This window comes from Colius striatus, chromosome 1 (assembly GCF_028858725.1).
Source record: "Colius striatus isolate bColStr4 chromosome 1, bColStr4.1.hap1, whole genome shotgun sequence".
Taxonomy (NCBI): Eukaryota; Metazoa; Chordata; class Aves; order Coliiformes; family Coliidae; genus Colius; species Colius striatus.
In genome coordinates, this window is record NC_084759.1 from 134,946,615 (window position 1) to 134,972,638 (window position 26,024).

The 26,024-nt window shown below is 43.5% G+C and overlaps 1 protein-coding gene across 1 annotated transcript; it reads right to left on the reverse strand.

Annotated features, from left to right (window-relative positions):
• Window positions 1–291: 291 nt before the first annotated feature.
• SSPN (sarcospan) lies at window positions 292–23,411 on the reverse strand. The gene is made up of 3 exons (XM_010200282.2): window positions 22,973–23,411; window positions 9,645–9,731; window positions 292–4,324 (listed from the first exon to the last, which is right to left on the reverse strand). The coding sequence occupies exons 1-3, from the start codon at window positions 23,300–23,302 to the stop codon at window positions 3,965–3,967; spliced, it is 777 nt and encodes a 258-aa protein (XP_010198584.2). The 5' UTR covers window positions 23,303–23,411; the 3' UTR covers window positions 292–3,964.
• Between the last annotated feature and the right edge of the window lie 2,613 nt (window positions 23,412–26,024).

The window sequence follows — 26,024 nt, forward strand, 5'->3', positions numbered from 1 at the left end:
TATAGAAAGGATCTCCTCTCTATTAAATTCTCTAGGGCTTAAGTTCCCATTTACACAAAGGGCCCTTTTAGCCGTGTAAAATGGCCATAAAGTAGGTGTAAAAATGATTGATGTCATCTTTACAACCCCTTTACACTGGGAAAACAGTGTAAAGTGGCCAGGGTGCAAATGAAAATCACACTTTGGTTTGTGAGAACAAATTACATAGAGTCCTTTGCAAATTCCGTATGCCCGTAGTGGTTTAATCCTACCCCTTTCTGCAGAATTCACTCAGAGAATAAATTCCCAGGACTTTAAAAAAAACAATGGTTCTTTCTTCAACACCTCTGTCTTTTCTGAGCCTCTTAGTCCCAGTCTTTTTCCTGGTGCAGTCCGTGTGGACTCTGATACCTGGAAAAGGCTGAGAGCTGTCTGAATATGCTGTAGTAGGTGAAAATCCTTTAATTAGTACTTTCAAAAAAATCCTTGATCTGAACAAAATACATATTGTAAAACCATACCAAGGGGAAAAACGGTTACAAAGACTATCATGCCCATTTCCTCATCTCTCCTGTTTTGATTTCATGCTCTTGAGAGAAATATATATATATAAAAAGAGGAAATCCAGAAGTTAGTCTTTGCTAGATCAAAATACCCCATATTTATTCATCAAGCATTAAAACACCATCAGAATACATAATGAAGGTTGCTTTCTGCCAGAGAAAAAAGTTAAACTGAAATGCACTGATTAGTGAACTGAACTCGGCAGTGGCTTGAAGTGGAGGGTTGTGCTGTTATGGAGGTGCATGGCTTACTAAGCTGAGCAGTCTCTCTTCTCTTCTCTTCTCTTCTCTTCTCTTCTCTTCTCTTCTCTTCTCTTCTCTTCTCTTCTCTTCTCTTCTCTTCTCTTCTCTTCTCTTCTCTTCTCTTCTCTTCTCTTCTCTTCTCTTCTCTTCTCTTCTCTTCTCTTCTCTTCCCTGTTGCCACACATTTGTGGTGACTCTGTGCCACCATGTCTTTTGTGCTCTAGAGGAGTCCCAGTAAGGTTAAGCCCAGGGCTGAGCAAGGCAGAGGTGAATCCAGCCCATCTAATGAGTTAGCCTCTGGGAGCCCAGTGCCTGAGAGGTAATGTGAGACAGAGAGTGGAAACATGTGGGTGAGATGGAGGTCAAAAGATTAAGAATACAAAAGCCCAGCTCCAGGGGAAATGCCACTTGGCTAGGGGGCCAGACATCTCCCACAACAGCTTCCTGCTTCCAGTCTGCACACAGCACAGCCTAAACTGGAATACTGCAGACCAAGTTATCTTCTGAACAACAAGGACACTTGGGAAAGGACAGAATGGGAAACATTCCCTGTTCTGCCAGCAGAGACTTGCTCTTGTTTCATCAGCCACTGGGACAGTGGCTTATAGTAAGAGTGGGAGGAAGCCCCAGATCTCAGCTGTTGTTCACACTGCCCTGGATCCTTTCCTGCTTCTTGTTATCTTCTTTGTGGGGAGTCCACATTTTCAGCCAGAGGGAGGAGCGAGCACAGCAAGGGTCGTGTAGGTGGGAAGAATGTGTCCTCTGCCCTACACTTCCACAGAATGCATAGCTGGAGTTGTGGAGGGATGGGAGACAAAGCAACATCTGAGTACAAGCAGCCAGTGAGAGGCACCCCTACATATACATCTGACACAGGAGGCTGCCCTTGGCATAGGTCCTTGCTCTGCTGGACGAGGGGAGACAGGCTGGAAACTGGTTTTTCAGAACCTGTCTGGACACATTCCTGTGTGACCTGGTCAAGATGAACCTGCTTTAGCTGGGGAGTTGGACTGGGTGATCTCTAGAGGTCCCTTCCAATCCCTACCATTCTGTGATTCTGTGATTCTGTGATTCTGTGATTCTGTGGGTGATGGGCTGGGTTCCTGTCACCGCACAGACGACCCTGCCAGTGCTGCCAATCAGGCCTTACGTTGCCAGCTCACTTGCACATTCCACTGCTGTCTCAGCTTGCTCCCAGCACGCCTGGGAGCCAGATTTAGGACTTTGGATGGGTGGTGACACGTCGGCAAGAAAACAGGCACCCTTGCAAATGTGCCCTGCAGCCACCTTTACTAGTGACTGATATTTTTAGGTGCGTAAAAAAGGGCCATTTGGAAGCTGGTCTCAAAAACCTTCATTCTCTCAAGCTCCTCACTTTGCAGCTTGGCAGAGAGCACCTTGGTGATGCTATATCTACTCTAGAAGCACTTTCCATGACAAAAACTTGAGTACATACACTGAGCATTGCTCTAAGTGGACCACAGGAAACAACAACACTCTGATCTTCTGGCCCTGAAGGTATGCTGGTCTAGCCCTGGGATGATATGTAATCACCATATGGAAGGCAATTTTTGGGTAGGATTAGAGCTAGTTAGACAACTAGCTTTTTGCCATACTGGGTTTTTGATGTCCTGGTGGGTATTTTTGCTTCAGAAAGATTTTGCTTTTTTGAAGCCTTACAGAAATTTTATTTGCTTCCTGCTTGCTAATAATTATGGCACCGTTTTTCTGACGTGATTACTCCACCCCACCTCAGAGACACCCTTGCTCTGTGTGGGACTGGGAAATCCCTAGTCATGGCAGGGTGTGAGCACCGGCTGCCTTGCCCTTGCACAAACAGATATCAGCAAGCAGTGCAAAATGCTGCCGATTTAGAATTGCTCCGACATGTAGAAGTCTGTGCTGTGCATGTGGTAATGACAGGTCAAGGGACAAGCTGGGATGCTTGTGCTGATATAAGGCTAATAAGACATGAAGCACTTCTAGAGTCACAGTTTCAGGGTGAAAAAGCTCTGTTTGGATGTGGTTTGTTATTCTGTGCTGCTTATTAAGAAATCCTTATTCTCTTGCCCTCGTTATTATAAACCATGTCTTCAGGAGACTAGCAGTCTCTTCTTGCTTCCCTCCCTCCACCCCATTTTAAAAACATTCATTGTTGCAGTGATATATCTTTCAGGGTTGTTGGCCTAACTCCACTGTTGGTATGTAAGGTTGATTGTCTTTAGAGGAGTTACACCAAAAATGCATTTGGCCTTTTGTGCTCAGAGTATAATTGGTGGAACTGGCTAGATGCTGGGTTTGGGAGCCTATAATTACAGCAACGTCAACATAGTTTTCAATGTGATTAGTGATTTGAGGTCCTCTACTTTGGGAGCGCAACTTGAGGTTTCTTCAGTTGATCTTTTCTCACAAAGTGCTGGGTCCTCATAATTCAGAAGTCTGTGTGTGGTCTCAAGCAGGACCCACCGATCCACTGTTGGTCAAAGCATTCAATATTGTTGTTTATTAGTAATTAGATTAGGAAACCTATATCATTAATGACTCTAAAAAATCTTCTGTGTATTTTATATGGCAGTTGTCATATTTGCTGAATGAACAGTCACTTTGTTGTTCATCTCAACATGTCTTTGAAGAGGTCTTGACCACTCTATATTACATTTCTGTACGGTAAATCCCCATCAGGTTAGCATGGATTATACTAAGAGCATCCAAGACACAACATATTCTCTAAGCATGATCAGCATAATTATAATTAAGCAGTTTGGACCAGATCTTTACCTGGTAGAAATTAGTATAGCTTCTCTGAAGGCAAGAACAGGTATCTACCGATGAGGGAAACGGACCCAATTTCTTAATGGCTTTAGCCCTGTAGATGAGTTACCAATGATTTTTTTAAGCTCTCATTTTCTCTATGGCTATTTAAGATCCTCTTTGGTGAGAATTTCCACAGCTGCATCTTTAGCACTTTGTGATTTCTACATAATCTCACAAGAGACCTTTTGCAAGAGCAGCCATTATGATAAATGCTCCATAAATGATTGAAAAATATATTCATTAAAACCGTGTGAATGTTTTTCCTTGTCAAAAACCATATAAACACTCATCCCTCCATGGTGTCTGTGGTGATAGCATGCTGACATTTTCATTCCCTGGCTACAACCCTCCTACCAGCCCAGTCCCTATACTTTCTGTTGCTGGCCTTCAGTTAAAGGGTAGAACCGCACACCCACGTAGAAGACCTGGTATCTGTGTTTCCACATCACAAAGCATGCCAACAGGCACACCAGGGCTGTGACCAGGTTGAGGGCCATCTGCAGGAGTAAGTACAGGTTGAGCATGCTGGTGAGGCTGCCACAGTCAGCTGCATCCTGGTAGAGGAAGGTCCTGCCAAGGGGGTCCACACTGTCCAGTTTGCACTGGCAGGACTCGAGGATGGTGTCACAGGTAAACTTTGTCATCTGCAAATAATGGTGTGCAGCAAAAGCCACTGCCAAAACACAGGCAATCAGACCCAGGGCACTCAGGAGAAAATACATCAGCTGAAAGAAAGCAATTAAAAAATAAAATAAATAAATAAATAAAAAGAAAGCAAGATCACTCTTTTTCCAGCTACACAGAGAATGAGGAACACAGAACAAATGCATGCACATGTACTTCACAGGGAAAACATGCATTCCATGTACTATCTGGACATTGTGTACTTCAAAAATTGCAAGACAGCTATAACTCTCCGATGATGCAAAGTTCAGCAGGTCATCTCAAGTAATTCTGTCTTCTTATTTTATATGAGTATTACCTTGCAATTTTGAGACCTGATGAGAGCACCAAGAAATCTGTGTCCCCTCACAGACAGAAGGTTTATGGAGAGGAAGGGAACATCTTTCCTTACTGCAGGTACAACCTGCATTGGCTAAACTTAGAGCCATCAGCTGAGACAAATTAGTGCAGTTGCCTTGAAGCAGAGCTGAGCAGACTGAGGCTTGGGCTGACATCGTATCCCAGGCTGTGCTGAGAAGTAGGTGTTTTTGAAACTTTGCTCATATGTTTTTCCCAGCTCTTGGTTTACATGCCCAAACAAATCTAATTCATACTTGCAAATCTCCCATTTATACTTGCTGATCTCCTGCTTGTGACCCTGTGAATGTGGCCAGTCTGTTTGCTTCCCAAGTCCTACTGTGGAGTGGGAATGCAAATCTCTATGAGACAGTGCATGCTGTGCTAATCTCCTTCCAAAACTTGTCCCATAAGCATGGAGAAGTCTTTCAAAGGCATGAAAGAGCACCAAGCATCTTTCTTTTCCCAGTGCTATGGCACAAGAAGGAAAATGATCTGCTTGTCACCCTGCTACTCCTTACAGCAGTGGCAACTCAAAAATAGGGTAGCTTTTAGCAAGAGCAGCTAAGCAGAGTCCACCCCCACAAACACATGGAAACTGGCAGCAGCTCTGAGGCTTTGTTACTCTGGGTTGCACCTTAGACCCTTGGATTCCAGAGCATATGGATGTCCCTTACTTTAGATAGCTGGAACTGGCAGTTGCTGTGCTGCATACAAACTGTGTGTGAATGTATATTAAAATTGTATTCTGTGTTTAGCCAAAATAGCGTTTTTGGTTCTGTTCAGCACTGTAAAAACATATACCTTTCTTATCATGTTATCTGTCAGACATGTGACATGGTTGGGAATCTGTTAAACAGCAGCTTCTCTCTCTCTTTCTCACTCTCTCTCTTAACCTCAATAGTGCAAGCAAACTATTAATGTAAAAGTGTTTTTTATGACCTTCAAATTCTGAGTATTTATGTCTTGATAAAATTCACACTCCTGGTGTATTTGTCTTATATCTACAGCATCAGTTGCCAGCTTGAAAAAAAAAAGATATGTGGACTTATCACAGATCTTAGAGCACTATATACATTTTCTCACCCCTACCACCAAATTCTTACAGCTACGTCTTCATTTCCAAGACTGGCTACTATTAAATTTAATGACTTTCCCTGCAGCCTTAAACCAAGGGCAGCTTCAAAATGAGGATAGCTCTTATTAAATGCAATTACTTTACCTCCACAGATTTCAAGGTAAAGGTCCATGGGAAAGGTGAAGTTGGAAAAGGGAGATATCTCCTCATGTAAAGTGCACAGAAAACAGAGTGCTGCTGACTGATGGACCAAACAAAGGTATGGTCATTTGTAAGCCAGTGGCATTACTTTAAAAGGTGGTGCAAATCAGTTGGATGGGGAAAACAGAAAATGGGCAAACATGGGTGATTATTCATCTTCTCTGAGGGTTGAAAGTTGTGGCGTGATGTGGGAGTGCTAGTGGACTGTCTGGAATTCCCTGGATTCAGACCAGCAGAAGACAGAATCAGGCCTCCCTGATAAATGAGATGTTAAGCCAAGACTACACGATGTGCCTGATTTTCTCTTGGCAGGTATTTTATTTAGCTGCCAACTTCTATCCAAAGTCAGAACAAGAGAGCATGAAATGTACAGCCTAAGCTACACTCCAGGTACAGTAAGCAATAATTTGCCTGTTGTGTACCTAAAGGGCAGGAAATCTCAGAACCTGTATCATCCCTTACAGCAATCCTCAGTGGTGAAGAGAGATGTGTGGGGACATAGGGCCATTTCCAAAGAGCTTATTATGCTTACAAGATGTTTGCAGAGGAATCTCTCTGTGAGCTGCTGAAAATTAACACATTTCCAAATATCAAAGGTGAGGCAAATGCAAATACTGCCTGCGAGGGAGCACAAGACAGTCAGTGCTGAAATCCCATCAGCAGATTAATCACATGCCAGACGTGGAGGCAACTTCAACATTGCAAATACAGCTGCATCATGAACTCTGCCCAGGAAGCAGAGCTTGCCAGTGGAAAACTGTTTTTTAACAGCCTACGAGAGGTAGGCACTACAATTGCCATTTAAATAGAAGGAGAAAAGGGAAGCAGGGAGAGACAGCACACGACGAGGTCAGAGCGTGGCGGCTCATCCTCCTTCGAGCTCCTCGTCTGAGGAAGAATTATTTTAGCAATATTTACAGGTAATGGTTTTGCTCCACACCAGAAAGAAAATAAACAACCTAAGATGGATTGAATTCCTCATGGAAAAGGCTTCCCATCATTATCAGAGGCAAAACCTAAAGGATTTGCAGACATGGATCCAGGGGAGCCTTTCTGAGAGCCGTGGTGACTGAGGCGTGAGCTGGCACAGGGAACAGGAACCGCAGTGTTTGTCATGGTGTGGGCTGCTGGGGCTGGGTGGGCAGGAGCAGAAGGTGTCACGCTGTGGTGGGAGATGCCATGTTGAGGACCACAGTGAGTGATCTGTCAAATTAGCATGCAGTCCAGGAGGTCCACTGGAGATCTCAAGATTGTTCTGTGTGGTGGTTATTCTTTTTTGACAAGGGAAGAGGATTTCCCCTTTTAAATACACACATAACAGCTGGGAATGCTGCTTTTCTGTGCTGGAAAGCACACTTCCTGCAGACACAGAGATGAGGCATGGGTAGAAATTCAGCCTAGGGCTTGCCATTGAGCCCTCAAAGGGCAAAGCCAACTTTCTCTTTGTGGATACCCACAGTAGTCTCAGTAACGGACTTCTGCTGAAAACAGTTCTAACATCTCCTTACTTAACAGGATCTGAGGCTTACGCACGTGTGAGGTGAAAGAAGCAGCTGTTGAGAGAGAGGAAGGCAGAGAGAATTGCACTACTCTCCTCCCACTTCCCACCCTGAGGGAGTCACTCTCAGTGGCCATAGGGCCACCTTGGGGGTTGACTAAAACCTCCCAGATCTCTGTCTGTGTGGTCCTCCTCCCAAAATGATCCTTGGGTTATGAAAGGGATCCCGGGGTTCTTACTGCACTCCAGAGAAGCATGGCCAAGATTTTCTTGTAAGATTGTGCAGCCTTGGTGGGCACCAGCTGCCAGCATGAGGGTAGTGCCTTGGCTGAGGAGCAAGTCCCCAGGAGGACAGCCAGGCCAGATAGGGCTGAACCTAACCATGGCACTGGATGAAGCATCAGCCCCCCTCAAGAAGGAGAGAACAACCCAGTTTGCTGAACTTCGTCTCGTGATTTTAATTTTGCATCCTCAGCCTTTTATAGCTAATGTTCTTATTTTGTTCAGAGACAGCCTTTAAGTGACATTTGAAGATCTGAGAAGTGATACTGGAGATTCAGATGAGTCCTGTGTGATCAAAGCCCTGCAGCAGGCTCTTAGCTCCTACTTTGTTTAAAATAGGTACATGCCTTGCAGCCTGAAGCTGCACTGTGGGATAATTTGGGATGTCGGACAGGTGAACAGCCTGAGAATGACAGAATTTTGGGGCCTGCTGAAATAAGAAATGCTGGAAAGGTGGATTTTGGGAAGGAGGGTTCTTTGAGTAGGCAATAGTCCATGGGCTATTGGTGGAACTAGAAGTCTTTCAAGGAAGACTTTAGCTCAAATTCTGCCAAGTGGTGAGGAAGAACCCATTTTATATCGCCTGGGGAGCACTTTTAAAACATTGCTTTTGTGTAGGAGCAATGGGTCACATTCCTCACTGCCAGGATGGGTGGTGTTGCTAGGGGGGTGGCAGAGACATCTGAGCTGCCCAGCCCAACATGCCGTTCCCACCACGAGGGATGACTCCCTTCCTGCTTGAATGCCAAGTTCAATTTAATTCTGCACAGCAAGCCATAAAAAGCCTGGCGTGGCAGCTCCTGCCCAGCCCAGCAGCTCCCCGGGCAGCTGTTACACTTACTTGAGGGTATAAAGGTGATGGGCAAGAATGTAAAGGCAATCAGAGGGCAGAAATGATTGTTCTTCTTCTCCTTTTCCTTATGTAAGTGTGGGAGAAGCTTGAGAGAGACATAAAAGATGCATTGGGGGTCTAGTTTCTAAGGGAGGATGAATGCCAGGTTTCAAAAAGCCTCTCCCTGCATGTGATTTCCTTCTGCCTTTTTCAGTTAATAATCACTGTTATTTTGTGTTACTTGCATTGGTATTTTTCTTGGTTATTATGTGTCTGCAAAATATTAAGAGCCCTGGAAATTCCAATAATAAGGAAAAACAGACCAGAAAAAACAGTGTTAAAAATGCCCCATCTGGAGCAAGCGTTCTCAGCCTTTTTTTTCTAGTTGCTTACCAAGTGTCAACAAAGCACAGTTCTGGGGACTGAGACAGGTCATGGGGCATGGTTTCTGCCCCTCTCATGCAGTGCTTGGAAGGGAATTTTCTTTGTGGAAGAATGCTTGTCCCCATGTTTACTAACACTTTCCTATGTTCACTAATGTCTGACTCCAAAACAACGCATCGTGTGCTGGGACACAGATGCTGATGCTCAGGTATATCCCATCTCTCCCTGACAGTGAGGGCAGGCAGGTGGAGATCCAGCCACACTCTAATTTGTCTGTGCCCCCACGGTTTCTTATTTCATATTGAAGAGCAAAACTTCTGGGAAGATGCTGAGATCCTTCTTGCGTCATGTTGAAAATTAAAACTTGATTTAGGTGGACCCATTTTTTGACACCATGCCTCTTACTCTGCTCTCTGTCAATATCTCTACTTAATCAGTAACTCTCAATCTTTCACTGAATGCTTTCCAAATCATTCCAGATTTGTTGATCTGAATCCTTTTGCTATTCTTAAAACATGGCAAATAAAATGATACCTTTTTCTGATTTGAAATATTTGTTATTAAAATTTCCTCTTTATAGGCTACAGTTTCTTCCTTAGCTGCCTGGAAAACACCGGAAAACCATTCTTGCATTACAGGTGCATTTTCACTTCTTTTCATGTGGTCTTAAAAATGTCCCCAGTATCAGCTTTTCTGATTATATTTAATGACATGAGAAGTAAAAGAAATTTTTAAAAAAAGTTACGGTACCTTTACTGTGAACTGCACACACGTCTTCTCATCAGGTTGGTATGAAATACAAAGCATAACAAATCCCACTAAGGACACCACACAAAGCTGCAAGGGAGGAGATAGAAAATGTGTCAAAGTTTAAAGAGAAAAAAAAAAGAAAGAAGATATTTTCTTTTTTGAGCCAAAACACATTTATGGGTTAGCAGAACTGTAACTCAAGGAGCAGCATGTAAGTGAATGGTTTGAGTAGGAGCTGCAGCCATGCATGTAAGAGCCTTGTATATGTGGATGCACTTGTGAGGAGGCAAGAGCTTTAACCTTCACTTTATAGACACTGAGGCACAAAAAGGTTACTCAGATGGATTTTTGGAATCAGACCTATGGAGACACAGCCCAGCAATAGCCTCTAGGATGTGTTTTGAGTTTTTGTCCGTGTAGCTATCAACATTCATGATGCATAACTCTGTAATTATCAAAACTATATGTAAACTATGTAACTATCAAAAAAGGAGCAGAAGGCTTATGAAGTTGGGTTTGCAAGCCCAAAGAGCATCATCCTATGTGCTACTGGGTGCTGACAGGGTTTTTATATCACCAGTACAGGTTCTAGATTAGTAACCATAGCTGCCGCTGGATAAGAGGCAGCACAGTTTATAGCAGAAGCTGTAAAACACTCCTAGAGTAGACAACTTGCTAAAGAAGACATCTCCCCTGCAATCTGAGACTGTGTTTTAGCCTTGTGGAAGTAATTGCTGGAGCTTAACAGTAATGGAAAAGTATTTACGCATTTTTTAATTTGTTTAGCTATCTTTATTATAAATTCTGAACATTGAGATTTATTTGCAGGAGCAGATACTCACTGGTAGGTATTTTCCAGCCCCAAAAGGAGGGAAGATCCTGCTCTGAGGATCTAGCCCAATAAATATGATTTTCTTTTTTAAGCAGTGTTTTTTTTTCTGTATCCCCCCCATGCTACTAAACACTCCAGTCAAACGCTTTCTTTTCCCACATTTTTGGAGGAGCAGTGAACAGACCTCTCAGGAAGACGCGGGAGCAGCAGCTCCGTACCTGGACTGGAAAGTACTTTCTGGCAGCTTTCCTGCTGTTTGGACAAGAGGAGCTGGGTCCTCAATTGCCTGACGAGGGCTCCCTGAGCCATCATGGGGCTGCTGGGGCTCAGTGACTATAGTGAGAATCTATATTTCCCCACTCCTCTTCATTTTGAAGGTTTTGAAGACTTCTCATTAATCTGAGGCTTTCCACTTTCTCAGAGGCTTTTCTCTTTCTCAGAGCAGTGGAATTTGCTCTCTTGGGCCAGGCCTAGGCTTTGCTCGGGGATGGGAGCATACCATGGAAATACCTGTAGGACCACAGGACTCCTTCACAGCTCTGTCCCTGCCTGCTCACTGCATGGTCTGGCAGTGCTGATCACATCCATATTTCCAGCTGCATAGAGGACTGCTTGACCTGCAGTGAAAAATGTGTAACTGTCCTTTTAGACAGCAATGGCTGAACGCGTTTCTTTTATGACCTCATGCATAAAATACCAAACTTCTCTTCATATCTGCATTGTTGGTGTAAGGCACTAGACAGCAGCCCTGTAACGGAAGAGTGACTCTCAACACACGGATAGTCATGTCCCTCAAGAACCTACATGACTAATAACACTTTTTGCCATAAAGTTTTATTTCATGTAATTTCAGTAGGACATGAATAGGAAGCATTGCCTGAGAACATTTATAAAGAAAGCGTCACTATTATTTACTCCTTTCCATGTCATGCGTATTTATATTCTGGTCCTATGACTTACACACGGCCTCCAATTTATTTGTTTTCTTCTTTTTATTGTTGACAGCCATAGCTGACAGGGTTGTCAGGGAAAAAACAACCTTTCTTGTCAAAGGTCCTTCAGTGCTGTTTGGTTTTTTTTGCTTTGCCTTATAGTGTTTCTATGTGACTCAACCATGTTTTATTTCTCAGGATTAATCACCTATGTCCTTGATCCCTTGCACTATATATTAATCTTTGAATTCATTTAACATACCCAGGAAACTCAAATCTTAAGGAGATCATATCTCTAGTAATAACCAAATGATAAACTCTCCCAGTGGCAGTAGTGGCTGAAGGAAACAACCTGCAGCAAGAACTTAAAAGAAATTCTTACACTCGCTTAACGTTACACCCCCCAAATTCACATGAAATTAAAGTGGCTGCTCACGTCAAAGATTGACCCTAGTCTTATCAGGAACCAAATGCTGAAGAATCTTCTCACGAGTAATAAATCAAATTTGCTTTGCTTCAGCTACACTAGCGGGCACGTACACTTGCATAAACCAAGGGGCAGATTTGCCTCCAGGTTACTCCCATGAGACATCATAGGACTCTGCCTGCCTTCTCATTCCCATTCATGTTTTCCCACAGAAGTCTGACAGAACAACATTCATTTCCTAGGGCAGAGTCAGCTATCAATGGTAGAGTTTTCTCTCTACCATCAAGTGCCTTGTACAATTTCTGCAAAAAACCCTGCCCACGTTCAGTGTGTCAGGATCAACCCTCCCTCTTCAGAAAGCTTCCCGTACGCAAGACTAAGGTTTAAAAGGATTTCCACTCCTTCATGCACTTTCTAAAGTTCCTTCTGGATTTTAAATTATCCTCTGGGATACTTGAGGAAACACATTTGTAGAGAGGTATTTATGAAAGATTACACTGGGTTGAGATTACAGCAAGTCTTGGCCAGGATGTGTCAGAAGGCTTAAATATTTATTTCATAACAATATATCAGGTGGTTTTGGTTTTGTTTTTATTTTCTTTTGTTTTTAACCAGAGGTGTGTATTTTTGTAAGTGGCAGTAAAAAATAACCATAAAATAACTACTGCTGAGAACTATGAGCCATATATATTTTACATTTCAGTTATTTAAACGTAAATTCACTCACTGGAGCAAACCAAAGTATGGAACATTTATATAGAAAGAGATTTTATGCTTCTATTTCATCTGTTATTAATAGATCAGTTTTTAATTATATCTTTGAAGTTTAATAGAATAACTATAAAAATCCTCTGGTAAATATTTGTTAGGACCCACTAAGTAACTAAGACAGATGTAGGCACGTTACAGATCCAGTTGATGCTGATTGCTTTGTAGCATTAGGTAATCCTGCGTCCTAGTGTTCAATAGCTGCTGCAATATGCCAGCGTGAAGGGTACATTTCCTATGCCTTATTGACTAAGCACACAACATAAAGTGCAATTGAACTTGCTTTAGCACTTGTTTGCCACCAATCGATGTGCATTTGTTATACAAATAAAATACATTCTATAAGATGTGCAGAATCACAGTTAATTAGATCAGCTCTTGTAAGTTTTCTGGAAATCTAGAAACATACATTTCTGTGCTGAGTAGATTTCAAATCAAGTTTATTTCAAGATCCTACTTCAAAAATTTTTTAGATGGACTAACACACCCTTTGCTGAATAGGTAGTGATAAGAAAGGTTATCCAAGGAAAGAATTTAAATTTTAAAAAATGCTGTCCAGAAAAAGACCTGAATGTGACACAGAAGTATTTAGGAAGGGTTCAGATTTAATTTTGGTTAAGGCATGCCCTGTGAAATCCCCTCAGTTCACAATCCAGGTAAAACAGCTGTTTACTAGAGCTGGATGAAAAACTTAAAAGTTTATGCTGTAGAAATGTTTCAGCACTACTTCTCCTTTGTGGGGAAGCATTAGATCTTCCTTCCATTGGGCAGTAACATTTGAAGTTACTTAAGTATTCTCATTTTTTAAATAATAATCAAAATAGGTGAAGATATTTTCCAGCTTGCTCCTACCCCAAAGAGGGCTAGAGCCTGTTGTCATGAGAACTGAATTAAGTTCCTAAAGATTTCATCAGGAATGGGGTCTGATCCTAGCTGCTTTTAGGAGTGGGTCCCAGTTGGTTTGCCTGGGAGGATTCCTGAACCCATGGAGATCTAGCATCCAGTCCTGTGCTCTTCAGGGGTTTGGCAAAACTAGTCTCCCTGCACATGCACACGGACAGGCTGGCACAACTCTGCGTTTCTCACAGCTTAGAGCCTCTCACACTGCTGCAAAATAAATGGTTTAACAGTGAGACAGCAACATGCATTCAGCGGTTGCAAAGAGTATACCTTTCCATATCTCTATCATCTTGAAACCATAACTCACATAGTAAAGAAGATCCATCTCAAGCTTTACTTTTGCTGACCTTTGCATACTGAAAAGCTCCAGCAGACACCAAAGTGCCAGCATACTCCTGCACCAGCCAACCCTGTCCCTTCCACTAAACTTATTACACTTCTTAAAAGCATCACAGAGGGGAAAAATAGGCTCATCATCTCAGACAGGAGCACAGGTGGCAGTGCAGAAGGTCATTCAGATACAGCCCTCAGAGGCTGCCATCCAGTGAGGATCATGAGGCTTAGCACAAGGGAGTCTCTTCCCATTGTCACCTCACTGTGGCTCACTCACATGAGTCCTGCAAGGACTAAGCACAGAGTGTACAAGTGGCACAAGGACACCACATGGCAATGATGAAGACAGTGCTGTAATGTACACAGCTGGGGGAAATACAAACATGTAGGGCACAAATTTCTGCTGCAGTTTGCATTCATTATCTTTGCACTCTGGCATGTTAATGTGATTTGCTTTATTTCAACAGATTTCAAAACCACAGAGTCTCCTCTGGAGACATTCAAAACCCACCTGGACAAGTTCCTATGTGACCTAGTCTAGGAGGTCCTGCTCTGGTTGGGGAGTTGGACTGGATGATCTTCTGAGGTCCCTTCCAACCTTTAACATTCTGTGATTCTAACCTGTCTGCTTCTCTCACTTGTGCAACTAGGGGGGTGGGGGTTAGCCCAAGCATCACATAGAATCACAGAATCTTAAGGGTTGGAAGGGACCTCAAAAGCTCATCTAGTCACTATAAAATAGGTGATTTTCTCCAGCAAACTACTTCCTACTCAGAGCATCTTGGAAAGCCTGACACATCAGGCTGGTAAAGTGGGAGCTGGAAACTTCCATCAAGAAATGAAGGAATAAGGCAAAAACCTGGTTCAAAGGAGCATCTTGGGTCTACACCACATAAGACAAAAGTTGCAAACACTCGTATATATAGTTCATGTACACTTTATGTTTGCTTATTAGAAAGAACCCCCAGCAACAACCTTTAGGGGCAGAAAGCAAACATCTTGAAGGACTGTAGCTCTCAAATATATGCAGTGCAAAGCCACACAGCATTGCTGAGAGCCATGGAAGTACTCTTCATTTTTACTAACAATGTAAACTCTCAAACTTCAGGACAAGAATTGCTATTTCCAGAATTAGGGAAGAAATTTGTGGATGAGTCACTTCAAGACACTGTGGATCTTTCTGTTTGTAGGGACAGTGGTAAATAAATTTTCTCTTGTAGCTGTCTCAGAAGTCTCTGGCTTACCTTCAGAGGGGACAATTGACTTGAAGGTACACCTGTTTTATCAGATACGGCAAAGCTTAGTTCTCCTCCACACCTTTGGAGAGGCCATATTGTCCACTGGATTTAACGCCCTCACTGGACACAGGCTTTGATACCAGAAAGAACATGCTCCTGATGGCTTTGATATTATGAACCAGGATCACCTCTGATGCCAGACATCTGTACAGGCTGTTGCAGACAGAGACATTGATGTTCAGTCTCTTTATGAAGTTTGAGGAAACTGCAATGAAAGTGGGTAGTAGAGGCAGCTTTCACTGTTCACTTTCATCAGCATCAAGTCAGCCTGGATCTCACTACCATATGTAAAAAAAAAGCCAGTCTGCCACACAGAGGTATTGCACATTAATACCTTTTTCCCCATATAGATTTCTTGTTAGATTTAAGGACACCCTAGTTGCATATAAATTACTTCCAGAAATAATAGCTGTAATAGTAATGATAAACATGTATATTGTTGTTGTAGGCAAAGGCCATCATGATCTAGGAAATCATTCTCTTAACAGCCATAAACATTGTAATAACTGGCCATCCCTGCCCCACCTACAGAATAAAATAATGATATCTTTACTCACATCCCTTCTAGCCATGCAGTAACACATCGTGGCAGATGCACAACTTTCTTCTAAATTCTGCAAAGTCATCAAAACGGTCCAAGAACATTAATAATCAAATGAAATCATATATATTTCTGTAATGATCTTTGTTGTTGAGGTCAGTTGCTCAGTCACTTGTGCTGTGAGTGGATTTAATTCCCACAGCAGAGCTCAAAGGCCACCATCACTTACAAAGCCAGGAGCTGCAGCAGCAGTCCATTACTGCTGCTAAGTCAGAAATACGGTGCTGTGTGAGGGAACTAAAAAAAAAAAAGAAATTAAGAGTTCCCAGAGTCGGCAGTGATTTGCAACATGAGAAGTGTAGCATGGTGAAGAGTGCTACATGAACACTACTCCTAGTTCAAGATGTGTCCATGATTATGAAGCTATAGAAAGCCATCATCTCAAAAGCTTTTCTAGGCTGTGAAATCCTATTTGAACAATCTGCCTCTCCCAGTCTTGCCCAGGCTTTTTGTATACGCAAATCCAGCCAGAAACTCTGATTTTTTCCCCTCCTTGCCCTTGAGGCTGTAGCTAGATCAGGGAACTAAACCACAGAGGTGTCCAGGATTAGATCAGCACTTGACCAGGTATCACACAGATCTCTGGTGTGCAACCACCTGCTCAAACTGTTCTGAAAGGTGACATTTCAACCCTTTTTCCCATCAAAATCTTTCTTTCTATATCTGACCAAAATAAAAGTATGGATTTTAGTTAATCAGGCATCAATGCACAGATGCTCTTAGAAAATTATGAAATTTAATAGTAGAGGGCTCTGAAGAATATAGCTCTGGTGTTACATATATAGCTATAAACAAGGATTGGAAACCTCACCAGAGCATTATTTCATGCAGCATACCTCTTTGTAGAGCATCCAGAGTTTCACATACTTTGGAGAAAGTTCAATTAAATACCTAAACTTGGAGGCTCTTCTTGAAAGCAGTCCTCCCTCAAACCTTTTGATGTTTGCCCATGGCTAATTGAAACTAGCTTGTATAAAAAATGGATGCCTGCATGACTATAATTTCCATTAGGTGCTTTGATGGCACCAGTTTTTAAGTGTCACCTTTTACTGAAAATTGAAATCGGTTTCCCTAATAACAAGTAAAAGTTAAAAACTCAGCAAGACTGTATAGGACGTAAAGTCTGACTGAAAGCCACTTCCACAACTGGTACAGGAAAAGGTGTCAAAAGCAACAACCAAAAAAACTCAGCAAAGGGCCAGGGCTAACAAGAAAGTGTCTCTCTCTCCTTTCAGGCTTTAAAAGATAATACATTTCAAGGGTTTTTAAATAATTGCTCCCCATATCAATATGGAAGGGGTTTCGTTGCCTCTTGCTCTAGCTGGGGATGCTTCCCAATTATTGACCCTCCCTAGGAAGATTAAAAGGTTGCCTGACACATAAAGCTGTTGTTTGATGTTTGGCAGGATGACCACCACTGTGCAGCCAGAGTGTCCAGCTTCATGGAAAAAAGTTACATCGAGCAGGTGGGAGGATCCAGAAAGCGAAAGGCAAGAAGGCTGACAGGGGTTTACCTGTATAGGTTTTCTTCATTTTATCACGTGGGAGACCATCTGCAGAAAGGCGGAAACATCTACAGAGCCTCATCTCTGGGAAAATTGTCAGAGACAACACGGCGCTTGAAATGTTTTGTTACACTGAGCCAGGGAAACTATCTGCATTATAGAAACAGCCACAGGTACAGCAAATCCCTTCTGGTCCAGAGGAGCACAGATCTAGCCAACTTTAGCTAATCATTAGGGCACACCTAACTCCAATTTCTAAGTTATATTTCTTTATAGCTTGGTACCATCCTGTTTTCCCCAGACATCGGTATAGCAATGCTTCACCCCTTCAGTATCTGTCTCATAACATTCTCAAAGCTTCTTAACAGTTACAGACATCCATGGTTACACCCATTTTCAGGATGAGTGTCCCAACCCCTGGCCTCTCCCTGTTGTCACCTTCTACCATTTCAGAACTCCACCTTCATTTTAGGGGCTGTGCTGCTTCCCTGAATATTGGGGATGCTGGAGTGACTTTGCTGAGAGCTGCACAAGACAAAGAGGGTGCTGGGTGTGGGGAGCTTGTCACATCACCTTCCTGCCCTTCCAGCCCCAAAACAACAACAAACCCTGGCAACCTAAAGAGACAGAGGCTGAGTCAACACTGCCTGTTACAGGCAACACTATTGATTTTGGCACTCAGGTTTACCAGCCCACGAGCACGTGCTGAGTCAGTGACAGGACCCACCATCTGAGTCAGACTCTCATGCAGCAGTACATCAGCTAAATAAACATCTCAATTATCAGTATCTGATAGGGATATCAGTGATGGGAGATAGTCCTGTCTGTTTGCTACCCCTGTTATACTAAGTATCAACAGGTCTTTCAAGCATGAAAGCCAGCCAAACTGCCCTGCCAACCTCGGCTGTCTTGCACCGTTCCCTGATGCTGCCGCATAGTGCACTCTCACCCTTCTTCTCCTAAAAACTGTCCCTCACAGATGGGTATTCCAGTCATCACGGTTTATCTCACCTATCCTTGTCTGTGAGGTGCTCAAAACAAAGAATATCTTTCCTTTGGTGAAGGTTTCAGTTTAATCTTTTTTTAAAGTTCTTTAAAGAAAGTATAAAAACTTGAAGAGACAGAAACCTTTCTGACTCCAGGTAAATGTGGGGGTTTTTTTCAGTTAAATTTCTGCCTGACTTTTGCCTCACTCCATCAGGGCAGAGAAGCCAATGCTCAAACACTGACGCCAAAAAGCAACGTGCCATGGCTACCCCCTTGGGTAAAGTTCAGGGACCCTCTGGCCTGTGGAAGCACCTGGGGAGATGTGGCCTTGAAAAGCCCGAGTAGGAAGAAGCACCAGTACTTGGTGCTTCTTGTACTTGGCTGGGGACTTGGTCAGTAGTAGAACTTTTGAGACACTTTTTGCAAGAAAATAAATGACAGCTGGAGCCACGATTGTAGCCATGAGCTGCTTGAGAAAATGATCTTCTCTAAAATATTTCTTTTAAATCCCAGTTTTATGTACATCCATCCATACATATGGATTTAAAATAACTTTCTGACAGAAATAATAAACACCCTGGATAACCGTTTCTGACGAGCATTTCTATAACTTTCTTAACTGCCTGAGTCTGCAAAATGGGGCTACTGAACAGGAGCTTGCCTGTCAAAACTCTGATACTCTCTACTTTTGATCACAGTGGAAATAATCTAAGAGCAGATTTTTCAAGGAGAAACACATTGTTTCTTCTTCTGGGTGTCAAAAGGCCACAAGCTAATGAAAAAGAATGAAAAGGATACCATTAATATCTACTGCTTCTGCAACATTTTTCATCCAAGGGATCTCAAAGCAAGGGGTGATGGAGAGCCATTATTAACCCCACTTTACAGGGGAAATAACAAAGTTTTAGTGAGGTTAAGTAACTTGCCCAAAGCTACACAGCAAGTCAGTGTCAAAACACAAGAAAAAAAAATTAAAGCCCTGCACTCCTGGGTGGATTTATGAAGAGTTTATCCAAGCTCTTTCAAAACAGCAAGAAGGAAGAGCCTGTCAGGGTGGTCCAGACAACACTTCCAGGTACTCAGCACAGGTCTCACAGAGAAAGTGGGCAACTGCTTTGGACCTCGACAACTTTGCTACGAATGGCTTCAAATAGGTGAAGCAAATGCCACCCTCACTGGTTTTAATTGCCTGTCCCTAGCAATATGGCAGAGACATTTTACAGGGAATAGGTGGCTAAGCTGAAGCGGAAGTGGTAAATCATGTAGGCTCTGTGGTTTCTGTCCATAAGCCTTTCCTTTGGTTTCTGAGTAAAGTCCCACAGACTTCGGATGAAATGCATGTTGAACTAGTAGGTTTTAACCAGGTTTCATGGTGAAACGTTTCTAACGCAATGCAAGCTGTACTCCTTCCTTTTGCAGGAGCTGCAGGAGGGAACAGCCAGTGCCAGGCACCCCTCAGGGGGACCCCTTCAGTTTTGGGAGCCTCCTCTGTTCCCAGTCAGTGGATCTCTGGCCACATTTATATCCAGGGGATGGTGAACCCAATCCCTGCCCTACACTATCTTAAGAAACCTAAGCGGTCAGATTTTGAACTGCTTTAATTTGGAGTGCCTTGCCTGATTTTCCTTGGCAGCATTTTACTCTAAATAAGTTCCTTTTCATTCGTGGTAATGCACTAAAGCACTTGATTTTCAGCAAGGAATGGTGTCACCATTTTGCTACTAATAAAGAAAGAAAGAAAGAAAGAAAAAAAAGAATCTTTCAATCAATCGGGGGTCTATTTAACACATTAGCAATTTGCCTTCATTTTTCTGTCATCCTGCATTAACAGCCGTGAGGTCAAATCCAGCCCTGGTGTAATTCCAAAGGAGTAACACTAGGAATGAGTTTTGCCCATTATCTCTAATGTTGCTAAAAAGGTCTTGATAATAGATTTTTTAAGTTCTTGATTCTGAATACTAATCAAGTCCTTTAAAAAGAGCGCTTGAGTGGGATGCTACTAAAACAAATATGCTCTGGTATTTTACACCACATTTTTCTGTTCTGTTGCTCATTTCTTTGCAAACAAATGAGTTTTGGAAAGACACTTTCTGCCACGAGGTTTGTTCTCAATCACCGTTCCCTACCTATATGCCCTGCAAGTAGCCTTCCACAGCAGCCCACAAACCAGCCTGTAGGATATCCAGTCACACAAAGGAAGTCCTTCTTCAAGAACCAGTCTCCCCTCAAGCTGACCAGAGGCTGGTGTTCATCGTGCTCCCCACCACAGCTCACCAGCAGCACCCTGTGACACGCACACAGAAACTCTGCAGCTCCTGGCCATATCTATCCAATGTCTCAGACGACACAAAATACCTCCATGGAGACATCATAGCACAGCAATAAAGTAAACATAGCATCATGTTGCATCTCCTGCATTTTGCCCTTCAGGTATATGATTTGCATTATACTCGTGGTGCATTGGCCATGGCTGGGAAGCTCTAGGGCTGTATCGCACCTCCACCTCTCCTTTCTAGCACCAGTTTCCCCCTTTACCAGCCTCTCTGCTGGCATCAGACCCTTCATTCCCATCTTCTTTGAGCTGAGTGTGCAGGAGAGCAGTGTGGCTCCCCAGGAGCCTGCCTGTCTGTCTCCCACCACTACACAATCTCTGCCATCACCCTGAGAGCAAGCATGGGTGCACCAAAAGCCATTTTGAGCCAGGGAGGAATCAAAATGTGCTTAACATGCCACTGACACAGTGACAGTCCACACTTGCAGCCCACAGGGTTTTTCTGATAGCCAGGGCACCCTATAACATGAAGCAAAACAAAGCCACACAGCCAGCACAGTCCCAGGAGATGTGTTCCCCAGTGGTCATCCTGGCTGGCTGAGGAGTGCAAAACATGACCACTATGCCGAGAGCTGAGTTTGGCTTTGAGCTGAGTTAGCTCAGCAGCACATATGGTGAGTTTTGCCTGTTTTCAGGAGGGAACTCTGAAAATGGCTGAGCTTTGCCTCATGTGGACATCCTAATAATCACCACTTCCAGTGGCTGCTGCTAAAAATGAGAGGAATTAGAGCTCTGCTTTCGAAAGCTGGTAACATTGGTGGTGTTTCAGGTTCCCCCAAGTAAATTCAAGGACATGTGAATGTCTTGGATGGATGTTGTTTGGACACTGATGACATTCACATGGGCCAAGGGCCGATTCCATGGCTTTTCTCATTTCCCTCACCATATGCTAGTCCAGTTCTAGCTCACCCTTTCCCCAGCCTTTTCTATTGAAAAAGTTATTTCAGACCTGGGATACTACTAGTGCTGCCTGGAAAAGACATAATCTGACCTCCAAGATCCCCCAAACAAACAAGAGGAATGAAAATGTCACATGCTGCTGCTTTACTGTCTGTACACTCCCTTCTCTTGTAACAGCAAAAAACCCCAAGAGGAAGTTCTCCTCCTGAGCAAGGGAAGGCTCTTGTCCCACAAAACATTGCTAAACTCTTAGATATCTCTTCAGTCAAAAGAGAAACTAGAAGGGCAAGGTGAGTAAGAGCTTTGGGAGCTCAGACATTGCTCCTTCAACTCTTTAGAAGGTCATCTAACAGGATTCATGCAGCAAACCCCAAACAGTTCAGGTGTTCAGATAATTCTTCAACTGGCAAGGAATCACATTTATGGGAGATGCTTCCAAAGCTGCTTAGTGCATTGAGAAATCTTTTCTTTAAGTACTTAAACACAAATTTGTTTGCTGGAAGTTCTTACAATCTAACCACACCAAAATCAGTGCTAACACATCAATATACATTTTCCTGAAACCTGCTGCCTAGGGGATTAAAAAAACCCCCAAACATCTGCTTACTAAATTGCATCATGGCACATCCCAGGCTCACAATAACCCACCCTGTCTCTCCACAGGCAAACAACACATCCCCAAGCACAGGTTCAAGCAGTGCCACACCACACACAGCATAGAGACCCCACAACTTCTCCCCACCTCTGCAGGAGCAGCTGCCGATGAGGACAAGCCTTGGCTTCTCCCCTGGCAGTGTCTCCTATTTAGGCTTGGTGGGACTCTGCCCTTTACCCGGTCCCCACCAGCCCATGTGGCAGGGCTGGTGTGTCACTCAAAATGGCGTGTGACTTGGCGGGAGCTGCCGGCAGGCCTGGGGACAGCTTTTCTTTCCCTCATGCATTACCCATCCACCAGCACCATCCCCCTTCCCACATCCTCTCCCTATGATGGGGGAGAAGTTGGGGAGTGATGGGCAGGAAAGGGGTTAAATCACAGCAGTTCTTCAACACAGCACAGAGAGGAATCTCAAAAGACAGCCATTTCTCTCCCCTCACTGTTACCAACACACCCAGCTAAAAGTTGAGAGTTATAGAGTTATGCTCTCACTACTAAAACCTGACTATTATGGTTTGGTGGGGAAGGAGGGAAGACAGTGTAAGTAATCAACATTTTTTTTTCAGCAAACCAGGCAGGAGCTCACTGCAAAGCACAAGCTAGTACATACATCTAGTGAACAGCAACCCTGTATTTTATTTAAGGTCTGTTAGGTACTTCAGGGAAGAAGATGAACGACATTCTGCAGGAGCAGTTTCCTTGGGAAAGTATACCCAGATATTTAATCCCAGGAATATTTAAAGTTAGCATAACTCAAATGGCGTTGTGCATGCAGTTGGTTAGTCTACAGTGGAGCGTCATGCAGCTTGCATTAGTGTTGGCAAAGGCATTTTATGGAGAAACAGACTTTATGCTTACAATTATCCCAGCCCAATATGGAGTGTCTCTGACTAGCAGAGAAGAACTGATGCCTGCCATAAGGAAGCCCAGCACTGTTATGGAGATGCCTAATGCCAGCTGCAACAAAGCAAACAGCAGTGGGAAACGGCAGCCACAACAAGTGTGGGATTCCTCCTCCTGGCCAGTTTTTGGATCCTTCTTGGTTTTCTTCTGCTTCTTCTTCTTCATCGCGAGCTCCTGCGTCTTGCTCGAATTGCCGCTTTTCTTCCCTTCGGGTGCCTTCCCTGTCTGGCTCTGGTTATTCAGGGACGTGCTGTGCTGGGGTTTCTTCTCCTCCTCCTTTCCCATGCCGATGAACTTTAGGTTTTCATGTGTGTGTGTGTGCACACGCCCGATGGGGGTGTGAGTTTTTTTTGACCCCCAAAGTTTTGCTTTGTGCTGGCTGAGTCGTTCTTGGTATTTGAATCAAGGAGGCTGAACAAATATGGAAAACATTTGGAGCCGATTGTCAGAGCTTCAAAATGCCACATATAGCCCTGAGAAGAGGGGGATTTAAGGGGGGTAGTGAACTGCCAACGTGCCAGCGCCGGCTCTTGCACAGAGTGAGGGGAGGCTGTGGCTGTGCACACAGGGCTGAGCATGCGTGCTGCCCTGGCTACATAGATGTGAGCACACACACGTGTGTGCCTGTTTGTGGAGGAGCCAGACAGGCAAATAGCAGGCAGAAAGCCTGCATTGCTAGCTGATGAACAGGAGGGAAATCTGTCTTGCATGGGAGCTGGGAGCAATTGAATGCCTGTGTCTGTGTGAGAAGCTGAGCAGGCAGGTAGGAGCTCATCATGCCCTGATCCTCCCCTGGGGACTGCTGGCACAAAGAGCATTAGCTTGGCGAACCCACACAGCACCGTGCACATTTCATACACTGGCTGAATCAGATGAAATAGGTGCATTGCAGTGGGAGGGAGGTGACTATGTGTATGGAAAGTATGAAATTAACACAAATAAAAATTCAAATTAATATCCCAGGAAGCCAAATGGAACCTTGTCTCTTCATAAAAGTTGCAAAACCAGAACTAGGCATGTTTTATGATGAAGCATATAGAGACCAGCAATGAGGACTGATGCTTCTGTGCAGAAGCTGAACATCTGCTGAGTGAGTTTCCAGGGATGCAAGTTATCCCTACCAGGAAGATTGTTTGTGTTACCTAAAAGAGAAAAAGATGTTTTATTGTGGAGGTGTGGTCACTGCACTTTATCCATATCTTGGCCTGGACTGGCGCTTGGGGACAGCACTCCAACAGAAGTGGGATTTTTTTTTCCTGGAACAACTCTAAAATTGTTCTGCATCTGAATCCAACACTGGGAGCCCTGACAGAGCCTCTCGCTTGCTGGCTGGGCTCCCCAGGAGCTCGCCCACAGAGGTGCCAGCAGGACCAGGGCCTGCAGAGTTAGTGAATACTAGGTCTGTGAATAGGAGGGAGTGAGAAGGGCTGGGTGGTGAGCAGCTCTGTGCCAGAGGGTAAGCTGGCTGCCATGCATTCAGGCAGGCCGTGCTGCACATGTCCTCACGAGGGAAGACCGTGGGAAGTAGGAGGCTGCTGCAACTGTGCTTAGCTCATGCCACAGGAATTAATTACTCAAAAGCTTAGGGATAAGCAGGTGCTTAAACACTTTGCTGGCCTGAGGCCTGGGTGCATACAGTACTGCCCTCCTAGGAGGCCAGAGCTGCATTGGGGCCTGATGAGAGCGCTGAAACCACTCCTCTGTATGTGCAGCTCCGTGTCCCCACTGTCACAGGGAAGCTGTGAGGATGTGTGGGCTTGTGCTGTCACCCCACCACCACCAGTAGAAGGAGAATAAATAGGCCAGACAGATCTGTCCTTGCCATTTGGTTATGTGTTTTTTAAATTTTCCTTCCCATAGAGGAGTCGATTCAAGGAAGTGACAGGAGCAAAGCGCTGGGAGGAGTGGGGCAGGCAGGAAGAAGGCATTCAATGTTGAGAAACAGCAAAGCTGCCTTTGAATGCAAAGTGGTTTAGGGGGGAACAACCAAAATGTTTTATAGAGCATCATAGAGAAGTCACAGAGGATCTTACACATGGTGAGATAGCACCAAGGAAATATTTCCTTTGACAATTGGCAATACCTTCTGAGAAACTACTCTATTTTCAGCTCTTTATGGCAGTTAACTGCAATGAACTGTGTTTTCTGTATTAATAAATTATGATGTCACTTTGTTTTATGGGTTAAGCAATATCCTCTTTGGCTATTTATGTTACCAAATGTATGAAAGAAAACTAGAAACAGAGTGATTTCAGATGCTTTCTGCACACATAACTCTCATGCTACAACCACAGAGCAAGATAAAGATTTATTGTTCAAAAAAGGAAAATGGGAAGAAAGTAAAGGTGAAAAAAAAGAAAAAAAAAACCCTTTTCCCTAGTCATGTTGCTTGTACTATGTTTTTGTAGCTTCTCACCAAGATGTTTTGCCTCTACCATCCACTTTTTAAAAGGTCCTTATGACAGCTTGCACTCACTGGCATACTTTGTCTCTTGATCTCAAAGCCACATACAATTACATTTAAACATAGCTTTGCGACGAATGGGGTGTTCAAGGTTCATCACCAAGATTGGGTAGGGAAGCAGCAGCAAATCTAAGAACACATTTTACTGATGCCCGGTCAAATATCTACCCTAATAATAAGTATTAGAGTTAAATGAAGTTAAATTTTATTTTCCTCTCTGTCTATCCATTTTCCTAGTTCTATGACATTGATCTTTACTGTGGCTTTTCCTTCAGGAAAATCCCTCAGTTTAGCACCAGTATTTATGCTGGCAACTAGATTTATGATCGTCTTCTACAAAGGTCCAAAATTCAACTGCTTTACTTGTGACGAGAGTTATGTTGTTTTCAGGGGGAGTAATTGCCTGAAGAGGTTGAACAGGATTTAGCCCAAAGAAAATAAAATTAACAAGCAATTCTTACTTATCTTCTGGCCTAAGAACCTCTCTAAAGATGGGTGCATAAGTATCTTTCTGCATAGCAAGTATCTCAAAAATAAGGCCAC

Coding starts and splice junctions, on each gene's coding strand:
- SSPN (XM_010200282.2), bottom strand. CDS start 23,302: ATGGGAAAGGAGGAGGAGAAGAAACCCCAGCACAGCACGTCCCTGAAT. Junction 9,732..22,972: donor CATATTGGGCTGGGATAATT/GTAAGCATAAAG, acceptor CCTCCCTTGCAG/CTTTGTGTGGTGTCCTTAGT. Junction 4,325..9,644: donor GTGTGCAGTTCACAGTAAAG/GTACCGTAACTT, acceptor GCTTTCTTTCAG/CTGATGTATTTTCTCCTGAG.